We start from the raw sequence: 18,347 nt of genomic DNA, 5'->3' as shown, positions 1-18,347 counted from the left end.
GGTAGACGGGCAGGGGCTGCAGGCTGTGAGAGGGTGGGGCAGGGGCTGCGGGCTGGGAGAGGGGATACACAGGGCAGGGACTATGGGCCGGGAGAGGGGAGACAGGGGCAGGGACTACGGGCTGGGAGAGGGGATACGCAGGGCAGGGACTAGGGGCCAGGAGCGGGGAGACATGGGCAGGGGCTGTGGCTGAGAGAGGGGATACACAGGGCAGGGGCTACGGGCTGAGAGAGGGGATACACAGGGCAGGGGCTATGGGCTGGGAGAGGGTAGACGGGCAGGGGCTGCAGGCTGGGAGAGGGTGAGACATGGGCAGGGGCTGCGGGCTGGGAGAGGGGATACACAGGGCAGGGACTATGGGCCGGGAGAGGGGAGACAGGGGCAGGGACTACGGGCTGGGAGAGGGGATACAGAGGGCATGGGCTATGGGCTGGGAGAGGGTGAGACATGGGCAGGGGCTGCGGGCTGGGAGAGGGGATACACAGGGCAGGGGCTGCAGGCTGGGAGAGGGTGAGACATGGGCAGGGGCTGCAGGCTAGGAGAGGGAATACACAGGACATGGGCTGCAGGCTAGGAGAGGGAATACACAGGGCAGGGGCTGTGAGAGGGTAGATGGCCAGGGGCTACGGGCTGGGATAGGGTGAGACATGGGCAGGGGCTGTGGCTGGGAGAGGGTGAGACATGGGCAGGGGCTGCAGGCTGGGAGAGGGAATACACAGGGCAGGGGCTGTGGCTGGTAGAGGGGACACACAGGGCAGGAGCAAGGGGGCTGCGGGCTGTGAGAGGGTAGATGGGCAGGGGCTGCGGGCAGGGATAGGGTGAGACATGGGCAGGGGCTGTGGCTGGGAGAGGAGATACACAGGGCAGGAGCAAGGGGGCTGCGGGCTGGAAGTGATACTTTAGGCAGTGAGACAGTCTGTATTCTTCTCACTATTGGCTCACCCCACAGGATAGGTGGCACTACGCAGGTGACGGGTACAATGTAAAGGATTTACTACATAATAGTTGTGCTCTACGTAGCTGGCATGAAATCTGCAATCCTCTGACCCTTCATGTAATAGAGCAGCGACGTTAATGAATTAAGGGGGAGATGTACTAAGACCTTTGTGTCAGTGACAGGTACATTTAAATGATTAAGGGGTCTATGTACTAAGCCGTGGAGAGAAAGTACCAACCAATCAGTTCCAAACTGTTACTTTACAGGCTGTGGGGTCTATTTACTAAGCCTTGGATGGAGATAAAGTGAACGGAGATAAGTCCCAACCAATCAGTTCCTAACCGTCTTGTCACAGGCTGTATTTTAAAAATTACAGTTAGGAGCTGATTGGTTGGTACTCTCTCAAAGGCTTAGTACAACAGCCCCTAATTACCAGTATCAGCCAATATGCAAAAGACCAATCAGAAGCAGCTGCAGAGCGCCACTGACCCTCCCCCTCATCATGTGCGTATCCCTGCCCCCGCTCTCCAGCACCCGCAAAAGATAAACCATCTACAAGTCGTATCCATGGATGCTTCCATATGCACTTGTATAGCATTTATGGTAACATGCCCCTGCTGTCTGTGGCCCAAGCCTAGTAGCCCCTGCCCACCCACATTCCACTTCTCCAGGGGTAAGGAGACTCAAGTCAATGATACGCATTAGCCTACAGATAGACGTACTGTAATCATGCGCAGTATGTAAGTGTGAATCATGCACCAAAGAGAACCCTACATGTACCTCGAAATCTAAGTCAGCCCCTATACGGTATATTTTCTTTAATATTTGCATTTCCTGCCCAGGCCGGGGAATCAGCACTGATTGTCACCTCTTTCCTCCTGACAGGGGTACTTGTGGAAGAAAGGACACAAGAGAAAGAACTGGACGGAACGGTGGTTCGTCCTGAAACCCAATGCGATGACGTATTATGTCAGCGAAGATCTGAAGGACAAAAAGGGAGAGATCAGCCTGGATGGAAGCTGCTTTGTAGAGGTAAAGTGGTTTGTACATTCTGGGCGGGATGCATGATCATCAATAATGCAGTCAGGCCCTGATTCAGAGCCGGACGTTATTTGCGCTCGCTCGTTCATTAAAAAGGGGTGGCTATTCAAATGAACCGTTCGCACTTTGCGGTCTGTTCACGCCTCTATGTCTGAACGAGCGAACAAAACTTGCAGTCGTAATTTTGAAAAAGACGCCTCCTGGCCGCTCGCACCATACGTCAAGTCCGCTATTTAATAGATTAATCGAGTACATCGGACGGCGTATGAACTGCTCGCTATTCTTGTGGTTGGTTTTTCCTACCGCAATCTTGCGAGCAGTTCTGACTATAGATCAACCAAGTGACGTGGTCAATGAAGCTCCTGTATTAATTATGCACACCCATAAAACGCCCGTTTTGACCTTTAGGCACGCCTGCGTTCTGATTTCCACTCCCCGTTTTCAAGCACCTTCCCCTGTTACCACCCACATACGCCTCCTCCTGTCACTCAAAATTGCAGGCATTCGCTATTTAGCGAACAAACGATTTTCGGCCGCACTGACTGGTTCGCGCATGCGTATTAAAATCCGCACGCATGCGCAGATGTGCGAACATCGCTCATAACGAACGAGCGGCCGCTTACAAGCGGCTCTGAATGAGGGCCTCAGACCCCAGATAATGCAGTTTTTGGGGGTTTGACCACATTTCTGATATGCACCAAGCTTAGGAAAGCAGAGCTTTTTCGCAGCTTGGACTCTTTAGATGTTACCCAATAGAAGCCTATTGGATCCCTCCCAGCACCCCTTGGCGGCGTGCACTTCATTCTGCGCAAAGGGACTTCTGGCTCATAAACCCGGCAGTTCCTCTCTTGCAAAAGACAACTCTTATCAACAGAGCTGTTCCCTTTGCGATTTTCTTCATGCATACCGCGTTATTAACGCCAGCATACATGCCCTGATTGACGGAGCGCACCGCATGCATACTGCGATGATTGGTGCACCCCGCCCTGTGTCTCATAACAGGCTGCACTTGGTGACGTCCAAGATGGGACTCCAGTGAGGACATTCACTAAAGGTTCAATTTTAATCGACTTTTTTAGCAATTGTATATCGACCTAAATCGATGTTGTTTCAGGGGCTAACTCACATATTTACTGAAGATTTTTAAAATTTTTTATATATTAGTAAATGTGCAAATTAGCACCTAAAACACAACATCAATTTTAGATCGATTTGAAATCGACCTTTACTAAATTTACCCCCTCCCACACCCCCCGGTATTTAGGGGCCTGTTTTGTAATATTTGCAGTCGGTGCCCGTTAAATATCACCCATTATCTCCACTATCGTTGTACTGGCTGCAGAAGATACCTCCCATTTTACCACTGGGGCAGAGGTATCAGGCAGTGAAAAGAGTTTGGAGACGTTGTGACGTTTCCCATAGCAACCAATAGCCTTCGAGGTAGCAATTATTAAGTACATTCTATAAGACAATAAGTAGAAGCTTATTGGTTGCTATAGTAAGGGAAACTTCTCCACTGTTTTTTACGGCTTGCAGGGCCGGCTCCAGGGGTCGGAGCACACTGTGCCAGCCCCCTCCAGCGTGCCCTATCTTCGAGCGCGGTGACCGAGAATGGGGGCGTTGCCTAATTACCATAGGCCACGCCCCATGCGTGCCGTTATTAGGAGGCGTGTCCTCCTCCAAATAACGTCAGGCTGGGGACAGCCTCACTAGCTGGGCTTCCCCCAGCCCTTTGCCGTCACTGAATGGATGCAGCGCGCATGCACGCAACATCCGTTCAGAGGCTCCGGGGTCCGGCACCGCCGCACAGATGCGGCAGTGGGGGGTCCCCAACCTCCCGATTTGTCCTGAAACCCACTTCGGCCCATGGGTGGAACAGCGGGACAGTAATGTCCCGCTGAAATCGGGATGTTGGGGAGGGGGTGCGCCCTCTATGGGTGGCGCCCCTGTGCGAGTGCTCAGGTCAAACACCCCCAGTGTTCTTACATACCAACAACTAAAATTGCTATAATCCTGAGAAGCTATCAGTTGCTGTGAGAATTTCATAAATCTTTAAGAACGACAGGATTTGTACATAACCCCTCATCCTCACTCCCCCCCCAAAACCCCCTATTTGAAAATATTTTTTTTCTGTATTTTGTCTGTTACTTATACCCTCCGTGTTGGGAGGTCTAATCATTCACTGAACAAATAATATGTCAGTCATCTAGTACCACCCCCAGGCCTCCAAGACAGACAGTGCCTGCAATATCGCTTTTACCTTTCAATCAAAAGGAGTTATGTGACCTTATTGCGTCCGTCATCTGCTCGTCATGACCAATCACCATCTGATCAATAATTTACGGTCGCTATTAAACCTTGTAGTCAAAGCGATGAGAGAGGGCGAACAATGGTGGTCATGCCTAACTGCATTGTCTGCATTCATTTCCAACTCCAAGTTCCAGTGTACAATTACAATGAGCAGCATGAACGCGTTTCATGGGATTACTGTACATCACATGTATTTAAGTGTACTTGTACCTGTTTGATTAAGACATAAAATCTACACAGCTATTAAATGAGCGATTGTCCTTCCTGGGCCTTCGTAGACCTGTTGGAGATCCTTTTGTGTAATCTATCCTCTTCTATTCTCCCTCTTCTTCTTTTTTCTTTGTTTTTCCCCATTTTGCTTTCTTTTTGTTTGGTTATTTTCTTTTACCTCCATGCGTGATCTGTTTAGCTGTTATTATATGCTATATTTGTGATTTCAAGTTCGGCTTACTGTTGATCTTTCTCTGACTGTATATCTTGGTATTTAATTATACCGCTTTTTTTCCTTTTCCACTAGCAACACTTATTAGTTTGTTTTTTTTTGTTTGTTTTTTGTTTTGTTTATAATATGTAGAAAATTTTCCAATAAAAATCTACATGATTTAAAAAAAATTAAAAATTAGCGATCGTCCTTTACTTATAATACAGATGTGTGGCTGAAAAATAATATCTTATTGAAGCTGATCTGTTAGAGCAGGGTTCTTCAAACTTGGCCCTCCAGCTGCTGTGGAACTACACATCCCAGCATGCACTGCCACCTTTTTGATATAGCAGCATGCTAAAACTATGTGCAGTGCATGCTGGGATGTGTAGTTCCACAGCATCTGGAGGGCCAAGTTTGAAGACTCCTGTGTTAGAGGGACTGAAATCGGTGTCCTAATCAGAGATGGCGGGAATCCAGTGTACAGTCTAAGGCAGGGGTATTCCACACACGGCCTCCGAGCTGCTGTGCAACCACACGTCCCAGCATGCCCTGCCACAGTTTTGCTATTAGGGCATGCTAAAGCTATGGCAGGGCATTCTGGGATGTAAAATCTGATATCTTCTCCAAACACATGTTTGTTTTCTTGTCATTTGCCTTTAATGATCTGTGGTAGTAATTTGTAATTCATTTACTCTTTTCCTGTGAATGATGACATTGTGTGTTTTTGTTTTTCCAGTCACTGGCGGACAAGGACGCTAAAAAGTGTCTGTTTCTTGTAAAATGTGTGGAAAAAAGTTACGAGATCAGCGCATCCGACAAGAAAAAGAAGCAGGAGTGGATTCAAGGTAACGAACAAACAAGAGGATGCTGGGAGATATAGGGCCTGATTCAGAGGCGCACGCAATTTGCATGCGCTCGCTCTGAATCAGGGCATCCCTATTTTTTTAAAAACTGGCATCCAGTGCGCTTGCACAGCTGTGGGTGACCACCCACAGCTTGTGCGAGCGGCCTGGCGATGGTCGCGATTATTGCGACCATCGACATTGCGAGGAGACCCTTGTGGTAGGGTCTCAGCACTCGCAATGCCAAGTGGACTTCCAGCTCTAATAGAGACGGAAGTCCACTACTGACATCACGAGTGATGTCAGTAGGGCCGCCCACAAACGGCAGGCGTTCCTTTAGGAACGCCTCTGTTTGTTCAGCCACCTCCCCTACCCGCCTACAAAACGGGGCGAGCTGTCGATCAACATCGACAGCCGCCCCGTTTTGCTGCGAGTTCCAGAGCGAGTGAAGGTCTCACTCGCTCCGGGGCTCGCGCACGTGTATTACGCACGCCGCAGGTGCGCACTGGGCCACCATCGACCCGCTTGCGAGAGGGTCTGAATCAGGTCCTTAATCCCCAAGGTCACCTGTAGTTTCTTAGAAATACGCGCATTTGTCTGACCTTGCATGTACGCAGGTGCCGGCACACATGTGGGAGAACTGCCCCATCTAAATAGGAACATCCCCTTTCATCATTTTATACTTTGTTGCAACTCTCCTACTGTACAGCTCACGCAAGTAACCATTTTTATAATGCGTCATATTCCTGTATTTAACTGATTTAACGGCCTGGTTATTTGCGCCCCCTATAAATGCTGCCACCTGCATCTAGTATATGATTGGATGGCACAAAATCTGCCCAACTGACAACTATTAATTTATTGGCACCTCCTGAGCAAACTGTCATTTACTGGGGGAAATGAGGGCCTGTGACCCCCTGCTAACCATGGAACAGCCCTGCTATGCGGCCCTTCCTACCCTTTTAGTTACATTGTCTTGTCCCACAAAAACTAAGGGGTTGTATTTAATAAACCTTGGATGGAGATAAAGTGAACGGTGATGAGGTACCAGCCAATCAGCTCCTAACTGTCCATTTTTCAGTCACAGCCTGTGACATGGCAGTTAGAAGCTGATTGGCTGGTACTTTGGGGTTGAACTGCCATGTCACAGGCTGTGTTTGAAAAATGACAGTTAGGAGCTGGTTGGCTGGTACTTTATCGCCGTCTTTTTTATCTCCCTCCAAGGCTTAGTAAATAGACCCCTCAATCTCCTTTTTGCATGGCAGTGCAATACACAGACTATGGTTGAGCTCAGCCTGCATTTAGCTAGTATCATCCCGACACACCCAGCTCCTCCGATCAGCATAAGAAAATGCCTGCACCGCCACGCAGACGTCACCATAGTGATGCGAGGGCGCGATGGGTGCATGAAGACATAGAATGGCATATGTGATTTGGAGATTATGGTATGCCAGAGACATGTAGCCACTCAGCAGCCTTCATAGCAGACCATAGTAAATCACCTCCACAATAAACTTAATGTTTTTCCTCTGCAGCTATCAACAATGTGGTGAAGCTGCATAAGATGGGCCTGTCCTCGCCACACAGAGACGCGCGGCAAAAGCGGAAAGCACTGCGGCAGAAACAACAGGCCGAGCAGGAGGAGCTGGAGCGGAAGATGAAGGACCTTCAGACATCGAACGAGATGAAACAGCAGGAGCTGGAGCAGATGAGGATGGTAAAAGTGGTTGGCGGGCACTGGGGACTCCTCTCCATCTTATAGGCGATTGTTTTTGCGTAGGGTCATTTGAACAAAACTGAGTTACTGAACTTTGTATCTCCTGTACAAAATAATTCCAGGAACCACAGGACCCTCCTGCTGTCCTATATGGGTCTTATTTAGAAGTGACGCAATGTCCCTCCCCTGCTAGTCGTAGTGCAAATCCCATGACGCGCTTCATCTGATCACCACAGGCCTCATTTATCAACAAGCTTTATCATTCATCATCATTTAGCATACACAAACTCGTTGTGTATGCTAAATGGTGTTCCAGCCAATCAGCACCCAACTGTCATTTTTCAAACAGATGACAGATGGGAGCTGATTGGCTGGAGCACCATTATTGCATACATGCCGATATTCAGTTACCTCCTTCCGGGAGGGAGCTGAATCTCTTTGCACAGCAGGGGGGGCGTGGCCAGGTAATGACACGGTTTTAGGGGCGGAACCACACAATTGCGTCACCGTGGCTCCGCCCCCTCTCCACAATGCCGAAGTCATCGGGCCCCCCGCTGCGGGGGTTTCTTGTAGTAGTTGGGGGGGGGGGTCAGGCTTGCCTGCCTTTCCGGGGGGTCGGGAGCGGCATCCGATATTCGGGAGGCTCCCGACCAAATCAGGAGGGTAGTCAAGCCTGCATTATCATACACAACGTGAATGATTAAACTCATTGATAAATGAGGCCCCTTGTGAGGTAGCTGCTTTATGACATACATGAGACTGAGAAACTGACCTTTCCACTGAGCATTAGCTGGCTCAGTGATCTAGTAGCCAGGAGTGCCACTGACAACACTGGTGGAGCCTCAGAAGGTCGACACATTCTGAAGGTCGACAGTCAAAAGGTCATTAGGCTGGGGACCACCAATCTGTAGACATGTATTTAGGGCGACACTTTCAAAAGGCGACAGTTAACATGCCGACACTTACATTTTTTTTTCTTTTTATAGTTGTTAGGGTAAGGTTTAAGGTTGTGCTAAAATAACACAAAAACCATATATCGACATTTTTGTGTCGACATGTTAAAGAGACTAGACATGTTTTTCATTCAAACATCTTGACCGAGGATAAGATAAGTGTCAATTCTTTGCCCCAAACACATTAATAAGTTATTTTTTGGTTGTATGTATTTTAAAATACAGTATGAGCAACTCCAAACACACATGTAAAAAAACCTACGTTCTTCACGAATCTTTATGTCCAGCTCTAAATGACGCCCGATAGGTCTACGTCTCATACTGTGGCATATCTGAAGCTTTTTATAGGAAGTCTGTGTGGTTTGCAATCTGGTTTCCCCACAGATCACACTGACAGTATCTACAAATATTTGGGTAGAAAAGATTAAAATGTGTGAATAAATCTTTTTGGCAAGCAGCTATGTTAGCAAAGAAGTTTTTTGTGCTATTCTTAAAAATACAAGTGAAATATTTTCTGTAGCTTGTTGCATATGTAAAAGAGGAGTTTCCATTGTCTGTATACAGCAATTGCGGGACGCCGCGACACGCGCTGAGATGGAGGAGAAAAAACGACTTGATACCCACATGGAACTTCAGGATCAATTCAAAGAGGACCTTGAACGGGAACAACTGGTAATTTTTAGGGCAAAATGAGCTCGTTTTACAGTGAAACATAAAAAAAAATAATTTGCGGCCAAATACATTGAACTCAAGTCCTGCAATGGGCAATCAACGGGCGCTGTTAGTAATGTGTTTGGAATAAACAACAAGTCCAATATAAAATACCCCTATTTGAGGCTTCTCTCTTATTTTATATTACGTCAGCAACACCACAACACATAATGAAGGTTCCTCCCTGAAACCCACTCCTCCGCCTCCTGATACCCTCCCTGCTCTGGTGTTTCTGTCACACTCGGCTGATCCAACAAACTTCTGATATACAGACCAGCCTGTGCTAGAAGCACCAGAGCAGAGAGTGACACCCCAGGCAGGAAAGAGGAACTGCCCGGGTTGTGACAGGTGCAGGGTGTTAGAATGAACACTAGTGTTCTTTCAATATTTGAGCAATTGTTTCAGGGGTCCCTCTGATTGGTGTTTGCATCAAGAAAGTTGGCCGGATTGAATAAGTGCAGAACTTTGGGGCTGTTCGGTTCGAATGCTCCTTACTGAATGTTTTTAAAAAATAATATCATCTTTCAGATCTGGGGTTTTGCTTTTTTGTACCACTAAAGTTTCTCTGTCATGTCTTTCTGTCTCTTCAAATGCTTGGATTATCAAGTCTGTACCATCATATTGCTCCAAGGGTCTCTCTATTAAGGCCAATGCCTCCATCTCATAGGTCTGATGGTTTAAAGCAGGGATGGGGAACCTCAGGCCTGGGGGGTCATATAAGGCCCCCGGAATCATTTGGTCTGGCCCTCTGAGGTTTTTTTCTGCTAGCCTCATCTGGCTAGCAAGGTGCCTATAATAGCACCCTGCAGCCAGAATCTATGCAGCAGTGCCACCTGGAATGTCTTAGGATGCTTCAGACGGTCACACTGCTGCCCTTACAGCTCACCCCAGGATGCTCCGGGCATGGCTGTAATCACCGAAGATTGTGGCCCTGCCCCCTTATGAGGTCACACGGAGTGGGCGTGGCCTGCACCAGGCTCACAAATAATGTTATATATATCAAAATGGCCCTCAGCAGAAAAAAGGTTCCCCACTCCTGGTTTAAAGCAATCTCTTCTGATTAAATTGCCCCTTTGGGATATATGACAAGCAGTCTCTTTATGGTGCTGCTGGAAAAGGGAATAAAATGATTACAAATCACAAATAACTTTCAAAAAGTTTTGGTCTCCAAGCTGCCATGACCTACAAATCGATTGAGACGTTAGACCCGGTCTTGGCTAGTGTTTGTAAATTTAAAGTCGCGGTTGTTAGTACTATTGGCAGATCCTATAGGTGTTGATGGTATAGGTGCCAGCGGTGTGTGATGGAGGTCAGTCCATACGATGAACAAATCACCCAGGTCTTTGGTTTATTAACCAGGCAGAACAGGTTGCAGAATAATAAAGAGTACAACTAGTATGTACAATAGGTATACGAATCCGGCATTGTAGATGTAACAGATCCTGGCGGGTACGTATGACATAACACAGTGGTGTGCAGATAACGAGAATGTAATGTATATATACAGATAGCGTTAGCATTGGGGTATGCACCCACTTACATATAGTGGTGGGGACACAGCAGATATGTAGGCTCTCTCCTTCATATAAGGGTAGTCTCTCTTGGAGACTTTCAGTGGCACATCCTTAATCTACGGAGGACGGACCTTAAGAGGCGCGGTAAAGGTGCACATTCGCAGTAGCGCACTTGGGTCAGAGGTCACGTGGTGATGCGCTCTGCTACTATGGGGTTCCGGCAGCATTAGGAGACAGTGCAGGGCGCTCTCCTCTAACAAGTATTAAAGGTCGTATGGGATGGGCCCGCCGGAGGATTGGCTATCACTGACAGGTTGCATCCCATGTAATGGTGCCTTCCTCCTCAGCCCCCAGGCATGTTTAATAGGAAATCAGTCCTGCTCGTATGTAGAAGTAATTTCCTGCTGCTGGTCTGACCCATGACTGTGGTATAGCGGCCTCTGACAGTGAATTTAAGCACCGTATTAATCTGTTTGCAACACCGACCAGGAAAGAAAGATATACATTTTTTTTTGTTTATTCCTGTATTTTAATTTCACATTTCTTTGTAGAGAGGAAGGATGTGATGGAAGAGTTAGGACTTTTTGTTTATGATTTATAGATTTATTATGATTATTATTAAATGACTCAAACTGGAAGCCAGGGTTTAGGCCCATGACAAAAATAATCAGTAAATTGTCTTTAATTGTACAATTGCTGGTATTCAGTGTACTGTATTTTTTAGCGGGATCCGGTCTATAGATCGACAGTAAAAAGGTTGACAATGTCTAGATAGACACCAGATGTTAGACAGTCAATAGGTCGACAGGGACAAAAGGTCGTTAGGGTCAAAAGGTCGACAAAAAAATGGTTGACACCATTTTTTTGTTAGGGTTAGGCACTTATCCCGACGGTTAGGGTTAGGAACTAGGAGGGAAGGTTAGGGTTAGGCACTAACGGAGGGTTAGGGTTAGGCACTAGAAGGGATGGTTAGGGTCAGGCACCTACCCCGACGTTTAGGGTAAGGCACCAGGAGGGAGGGTTATGGTTAGGCACTTACCGGAGGGTTAGGGTTAGGCACTAGAAGGGAAGGTTAGGGTTAGGCACTAGAAGGGACGGTTAGGGTCAGGCACCTACCCCGACGGTTAGGGTTAGGCACCAGGAGGGAGGGTTAGGGTTAGGCACCAAGGGGAGGGTTAGGGTGAAGATTAGGGTTAGATAAAAAAAAACCATTGTCGACCATTTTTGCATCGACCTTTTGACCCATGTCTACCATTTGTACCTGTCGACCTTCTGACATGTCGACCTTTAATGTGTTGACATTTTGTCCCTGTCAACCTTTTGTCCCTATCGACCTACTGAATGTCTAACATCTGATGTCTATCTAGACATAGTCGACCTTTTTATTGTCTATCTTTCATTCCACCCAACTTTTTAGCTACAAATACTTTTTTTATTGAAAGATATAAATTGTTGTCGCATTTAATGTTTAATAAATTTATTGATTGGCACATTTGCATTATACACATGTTTCATATATTATAGATGATTTCATAAACATACAGCAATGTTTTTTTCTCTTACTGTTTATTTTTGGCTAGCAACCACTTACTACAGCCAGCTTGAGGTATTTGTCTAAGTAAATTGGATTACATATAACTATCTTTTATTATAAGTGTATTATTCCCTTCACAGCACCTGAGGCTACATGCTTTTTTTTAGTCCCATGACAGCCCTCTTAAAATAATGGGGCCCTTTAAACCGTAGGATGGTAACAAGTGTCCCTGTAATATCGGAGGTTGTGTGCGTCACGCTTTCACTGTTTATGCCCCATAGATACGACAACAAATGGAAAAGCAGGTAGCACAGAAGTCCTCAGAATTGGAGCAATATTTAAAGAGAGTTCGCGAACTTGAAGAAATGTATCACCGGCTACAGGAGGCGCTAGATGACGAGAAACAAGCTCGCCATGCGGAGGAGCGCGCTCGGCTTCTGCAGACAAGGTGAGAGACTGAACGCAAGGCAGATTTGACCTACAGTATACACTCCTTCCAGCTGTCCATAAGTACTGTATTAACATGACCATTAGATTTAACGTGAGATTTTACATTTGTGCAATGTCTGTGTAATGCCGCATATCCAGTAGGCGATGTACTGAACGTTTGAACGATAACGGTATAGTTATCGTTCATTATATTGTGCAGTGGACATTGAGCCCACACTGTACGATATATCGTTCAGTGTAGGCACGCTCCCTCATCCCCAAACCTGCACAACCTGACGATATCGTCAGGATGGACAGCAGGTTCGGGCGATGAGCGACGTCGTAAACAGCCAGCGGGAGCGCGCATTGCTGGCCGTTGACGGCATATCCCCTGCACAATATAATGAACGATTGAACGATAATGATATAGTTATCGTTCATTACATCGTCTAGTAGATACACGGCTTAACACGGGGCTTGCCACCCAATGGCAAAGCGGGAAAGGGGTACAGACTGGCTTTATTAAATGAAGGGGCACTACATTTAGGGGAAAGATAAAGTGGAGAGAGATAAAGTGCCAACCAAGCAGCTCCTAACTGTCAATTTTCAAACTGGCAGTTAGGAGCTGATTGGTTGGTTCTTCATCTCCACTTTTTCTCTCTCCAAGGCTTGATACATTTCCCCCATTGTGTTTGGTTGTTGGATGGAGGAAACTCATGAGATATGGGGGGTGTATGTCATTGCCAGGCTCCTGGAAGAGGAGGCAGCAAAGAGGGTGATGATGGAGGAGCTGCACCGAGAGCAGGAGAAGACAATCAAGATGACCGAGGCCGAGAAGAAAGAACTGGAGAACAACCAGGCAATTAAGGAGCGAGCCCTGCAGGAGGCCAAGCGGCAGTTGGAGCAGCTGGAGAAGGAACGTCTGGAAGCCCTGGAGCAGTACGAGGTGACTTTGTCCACTTTTGCTGAACTGAGGGTCTGATTCAGCAAGGAACGCAATGGAGAGAATGCACGCATTTGTCCGATGTTTCCGTACTGCGTATGCATCGCACTGCGCGTGCGCGAACTAACCAGAGCGATCGGGTAAGCGTACGCAGACTATACGCAGCGTGTACACAGACCCCTTCCGACATTGATTGACAGGAAGTGCCATTTGTGGGTGGTGACGGGGGTGGTCAGGCGAACGCAGATGTGCCTGTGCGTTTGGACGCCGTTGTAGGGGCGTGCATAATTAAGGCACTGTGGCGACATACGCAGTCCTACCGTAAGCTCTACACAGGAAGCGCCCAAAATCCTGCGGCAGGTCAGGTCAACCACTAATATGCAAATGGGTCCGAAGGTTCTTGATGTTACCGATGTTTACGCTATCTTGCGTACAGGTCAGGCTTTGAGTACAGAGAGATGGGCGGCTTAGTATGGGGCTGGGCGGCTGCATCTTGTGCTGCAGACTCCGTGTGTATGCCTTGATTAGCATATTACCGCAGTGGCCAAGTGCGTACGTTCTCTCCCATTGCGTTCGTTGCTGAATCAGGCCCTGAATGCAGACTAGTGGTGATTAAGACACCGCTAATGGCTACGGGTCCACACATACTGTACAGCCGCCTTCACTGCAGGGTTTGGCAAAATTAAACACAACTTAAAGACTCAACTATTCACAAAGCCTAATATTCTCTCACCTAATATTACTGCTATGCACTAAATTGCAATGTTGCCTGTCTGAGACTTTCACTACTTGATTATGTTAGCCAATGGGGGACCTGGTAGGGACAGAGATTTGAGTTAGGGGTTCTATATTAAGGACCATCCCTGACTGCAGCCTCTTCTTCAATAGATCCCCACCCTCCCTAAATTAGTTTTGTTGTGTCCTTGGTGGCGGGAGTGAACGTCAGATCAGAGATGATGCCATGCTAACAGTGATATGGACGGCTATCGACAATCGATGATTAACAAACATTGATGGTTAACCACCAATGATTTTGCCATTGATGGTGGTCCAATGGTACACCGCCATCGATGGCACAGAGCCGAACCACCTCCATGTGCCGGGGCATGGAGCTTAGCTTCACCCCCGACACAACCCATGAAGCCCCGTCCCCACTCACTGAATGGCCCGCTGTCCGGCCAGTATTAAGACAGGGATGACCATCGGTTGAAGAAACGATCGATGGTTCACACCCGGTGGTTTCATACCATGGATGTCATCCATCAATGCGACCATCGATGGCGACCATCGATGGGCATCTCTACATAGTGGTATATTCTCTTTCTCAGAAGGGCATTTACCTACTTAGACCGTATACGTACTGTAGGTCAGCAACACCTCTCATTGCCAGGTGGGTCATCCATTAGGCATGACCATTTGTTGGCACCGTTTGGGCATATGGGAGGCCGATGCTGGATTGCAGGGCCTTAGGGGGTCATTCAGACCCGGTCGTTAGCGCCGATGCGCTGGGACCGGGTCGATGGCCCCCCACAGAGCATGCGCACGACGGCGCCGGTGCCGTCGTGCGCATGCGTGAGACCCGCTACGACCGACAGCGCCGGTCGTAGCGGGTCTCGATCCAAAGGGGGCGAGCTGTCGATGTTGATTGACAGCTCGCCCCGTTTGGAAGGCGGGCCGGAGGGGTGGCAGCCCAAACGGAGGCGTTCCCATGGGAACGCCTACCGTTTGGGGGCGGCCCCACTGACATCACTAGTGATGTCAGTGGAGAGCTACCGGCTCTGACAGAGCCAGAAGCTCTCCGGGGCTTACGACAAGTGAGACCCTACCCTAGGGTCTCGTCGTAAGCCCCGATGGTCGCGATGGTCTCTGACCATTGCGACCATCACCGGAGCGGTCGTTAGAGCTGTGGGTGTTAACCCACAGCCTAACGACCGCAACAGAGGCGGGCGGTCAGGATGCAAGTGGCCGCCCAGTTTCTGAGCGACCGCTTGCATCTTCCGACCGCCTCTGAATGAGGCCCTTAGTGTGGTAGTCTGATCTGTTCGCTTTCTCCTTGCCACCATATGAGTTATAGCTATATTATCAATAAATTGCTGACCAAATTTAATGTCAGCTTTTTTTGTCCATCGGATTCATTAACAGTTTGTATTGCACTGTCTAGTGGTACATAGGGCCTGATTCAGAGCCGGACGCTATTTGCGCTCGCTCGTTCATTAAATAGGGGTGGCTATTCAAATGAACCGCTCGCACTTTGCGGTCTGTTCACGCCTCTATGTCTGAACGAGCGAAAAACTTGCGGTCGTAATTTTGAAAATGACGCCCCCTGGCCGCTTGCATCCTAAGTCATGTCCGCTATTTAATAGATTAATCGAGTACATCGACCAGAGTATGAACTGCTCGCTATTCTTGTGGTTGGTTTTTCCTACCACAATCTTGCGAGCAGTTCTGACTATAAAATAACCCAGTGACGTGTCAATGAAGCTCCTGTATTAATTATGCACACCCTTAAAACGCCCGTTTTGACCTTTAAGCACGCCTGCGTTCTGATCTCCACTCCCCGTTTTCAAGCACCTTCCCCTGTTACCACCCACAAACGCCTCCTCCTGTCACTCAAAATAGTAGGCATTCGCTATTTAGCGAACAAACGATTTTCGGCCGCACTGACTGGTTCGCGCATGTGTATTAAAATCCGTACGCATGCGCAGTTGTGCGAACATCGGTCGGAACGAACGAGCGTCCGCTTACGAGCGGCTCTGAATCAGGCACACAGCCAGCATATGCAGTGAAGGCGTTTATGAGGGCTGTAGATGTTACCTGTTACTTGTGCTTCTTTGTTTCCTCCTGGGACCCTGTGACCCTGCTTGAAGGCTCATTATGGGATTATCATTGAGAAATGTAACTGTGAAGATGAATCTGCCTGATCATGGACTGACTGTGGCCTAACAGTGTATTGTCTAACTTTAATATATCTGTCATTTCAGCAAGTGAAAAACAACTTAGTATTGGCTACTAACAAGACGAGGAGCTGGAAGGACAAGGTGGCGCAGCATGAAGGATTAATCCGTCTGATACAGCCAGGTGAGGCTGAGCAGGTCACGTCCGTCTGGGGATGCGGCTTGGGGGGAGATTTGCAGATCGTTTCACTGATATAACAGGAAAGTAGCACGTATACTGCAAGTGGGGCGAGTAACACACCCAGTATTGGAGGATGGGATGGGGCTGTAATTCGGCCCTGGCATTCCTTTCCAGGTGTACTCGGAAAAAGTGCGTGGCCACCTATCACAGGGTTGCGCCGTAATGGCAGGCCCCCGCCTCACCATGCCGGCTGAGCAGAGCTATGGAAGGCGGAGCTGCTCCACCAGGCCCAGCCAGAATTGGCAGTAAGGATATGATTAGAGGCCTAAGATTAATTTATATATATATTTACTAAAGTGCTTCTTCTACAAGGTGCTAGATAAATGAGAAGTAGAATCTGATTGGTTGCTCTGGGCAACATCTCCACTTCTAAAATCCTGCACTTTAGTAAATATACCCCCTAAAGTGGAAACCCAACCATTTTACTAGTTTGGGAGAGGGATATTTTTTTCCCAATCTGGTATTGTCCTGTGACAATATGGATAAGACAGAACAGCACATTTTAACCATATTTGTGAAATTTCGGTGCAAGATGGATGGAGAAACTGTACATGTAAGAGTTGTGCCCTCTGGGGTATATTTACTAAAGTGCGGGTTTTTAGAAGTGGAGATGTTGCCCATGGCAACCAATCAGATTATACTTAAGATTTATCTATCACCTTCTAGAAGATAATAGCTAGAATCTGATTGGTTGCTATGGGCAACGTAGCCACTTCTAAAAACCCTGCACTTTAGTAAATATACCCCTCTGTGTTGTTTTCCACCTTTTTGTTGAAAACTGGAAGAAAAACCTCATTTATACAGTATAGAGCAGGGGTGGCCAAACTCGGTCTTCGAGAGCTACCAACCGTTCACGTTTTCCAGGTCTCCTAACAGAATCGCAAGTGAAATAATTAGCCCCATCTGTGCATCTTTCAAAATGTGTCAGTGCGTAATGACGACACCTGTGCACCTGCTGGGTGACCTGGAAAACGTGAGCTGTTGGTAGATCTCTAGGACCGAGTTTGGCCACCCCTGGTATAGAGAGCATTGCATAACTTAATAATGACCATGCATCACCAAACAAATACCCTTTTCAGGTTCTAAGCAACCAGTGATGACCACAAACTGGGGACCAGCTTCCTTCACCCAAGGGGAACTTCATGAGAGAGAAAGAAACTGGCAAGAGAAGAAGAACACCGCAGCGGATTAGGCGCCTGGCAGGCGGTTACGGTGTGGACCAGAAGGCAGAATGCAGTCAGGATTTAGCCTGAAGCGCTGGGAGAGATTGTGGCTCTATTATTTTAACTTTTATAAATTCCCGAAATGTGCTCACTTTTTTTTTTTTTTAGAAAGGGAGAACACAAGTAGTTAAATAACGGAGTTGCTGTAATTGTTTGGCTGCGGAGGTTATATAAAGCGGGTTACGGATTCCCTGCCTGGAATGTGGCGCGTTTCGGCCAGCAGAACCATTATTGGCTGGACCAGCAACTAGCGCAACATCAGAGCGCGGCCATCAAAACTGGGAGGGGGGAGTCGGCACTTTCTGTTAGTGTCAGTACTAAACCTTTAACAATAAAATGTCTCATCCTAGAATAGATGGGGCTCTTGTTTGTGTTACATTCCAGGATATTTTCATATTTTCCTTTTTATGGGTTTTGTGTGTTATTTTTTTTTTTTTTAATTTTCGAACTAGAATCCAAAATTCTAAATATTCATTTGTGAATCTCATCTCATGTGATAATAAAAATGTGGTATGTTAGTAGGATTTTTCCAGAGAAACACAGAAGTTACATGTCATTTGCAGAAACAATTCTGAACTTTTCTTTCTTTTTTTTAATGTTCGCACAATCTGCTTTCAATAACACGTTTACTTCT

At 47.4% G+C, this 18,347-nt stretch overlaps 1 protein-coding gene across 1 annotated transcript in view; it reads left to right on the top strand.

Moving 5' to 3' along the window:
* SWAP70 (switching B cell complex subunit SWAP70) overlaps positions 1-18,094 on the top strand; it is a 146,305-nt gene extending 128,211 nt beyond the window's left edge. Inside the window, exons 5-12 of the mRNA XM_088464160.1 lie at positions 1,823-1,969; positions 5,449-5,557; positions 7,090-7,271; positions 8,789-8,896; positions 12,265-12,431; positions 13,160-13,358; positions 16,337-16,433; positions 17,570-18,094. Of these exons, the coding sequence (XP_088320286.1) occupies positions 1,823-1,969; positions 5,449-5,557; positions 7,090-7,271; positions 8,789-8,896; positions 12,265-12,431; positions 13,160-13,358; positions 16,337-16,433; positions 17,570-17,682 (1,122 nt within the window). The 3' untranslated portion in view covers positions 17,683-18,094. The remainder of the gene's footprint in view (positions 1-1,822; positions 1,970-5,448; positions 5,558-7,089; positions 7,272-8,788; positions 8,897-12,264; positions 12,432-13,159; positions 13,359-16,336; positions 16,434-17,569) is intronic.
* The last annotated feature ends 253 nt before the right edge of the window (positions 18,095-18,347 follow it).

This window comes from Taudactylus pleione, unplaced genomic scaffold, assembly GCF_031769625.1.
Source record: "Taudactylus pleione unplaced genomic scaffold, aTauple2 ptg001598l, whole genome shotgun sequence".
NCBI classification, from domain to species: Eukaryota; Metazoa; Chordata; class Amphibia; order Anura; family Myobatrachidae; genus Taudactylus; species Taudactylus pleione.
Note: the sequence above shows the minus strand (reverse complement) of the source record. Positions and strands in the feature narration are given on the sequence as shown.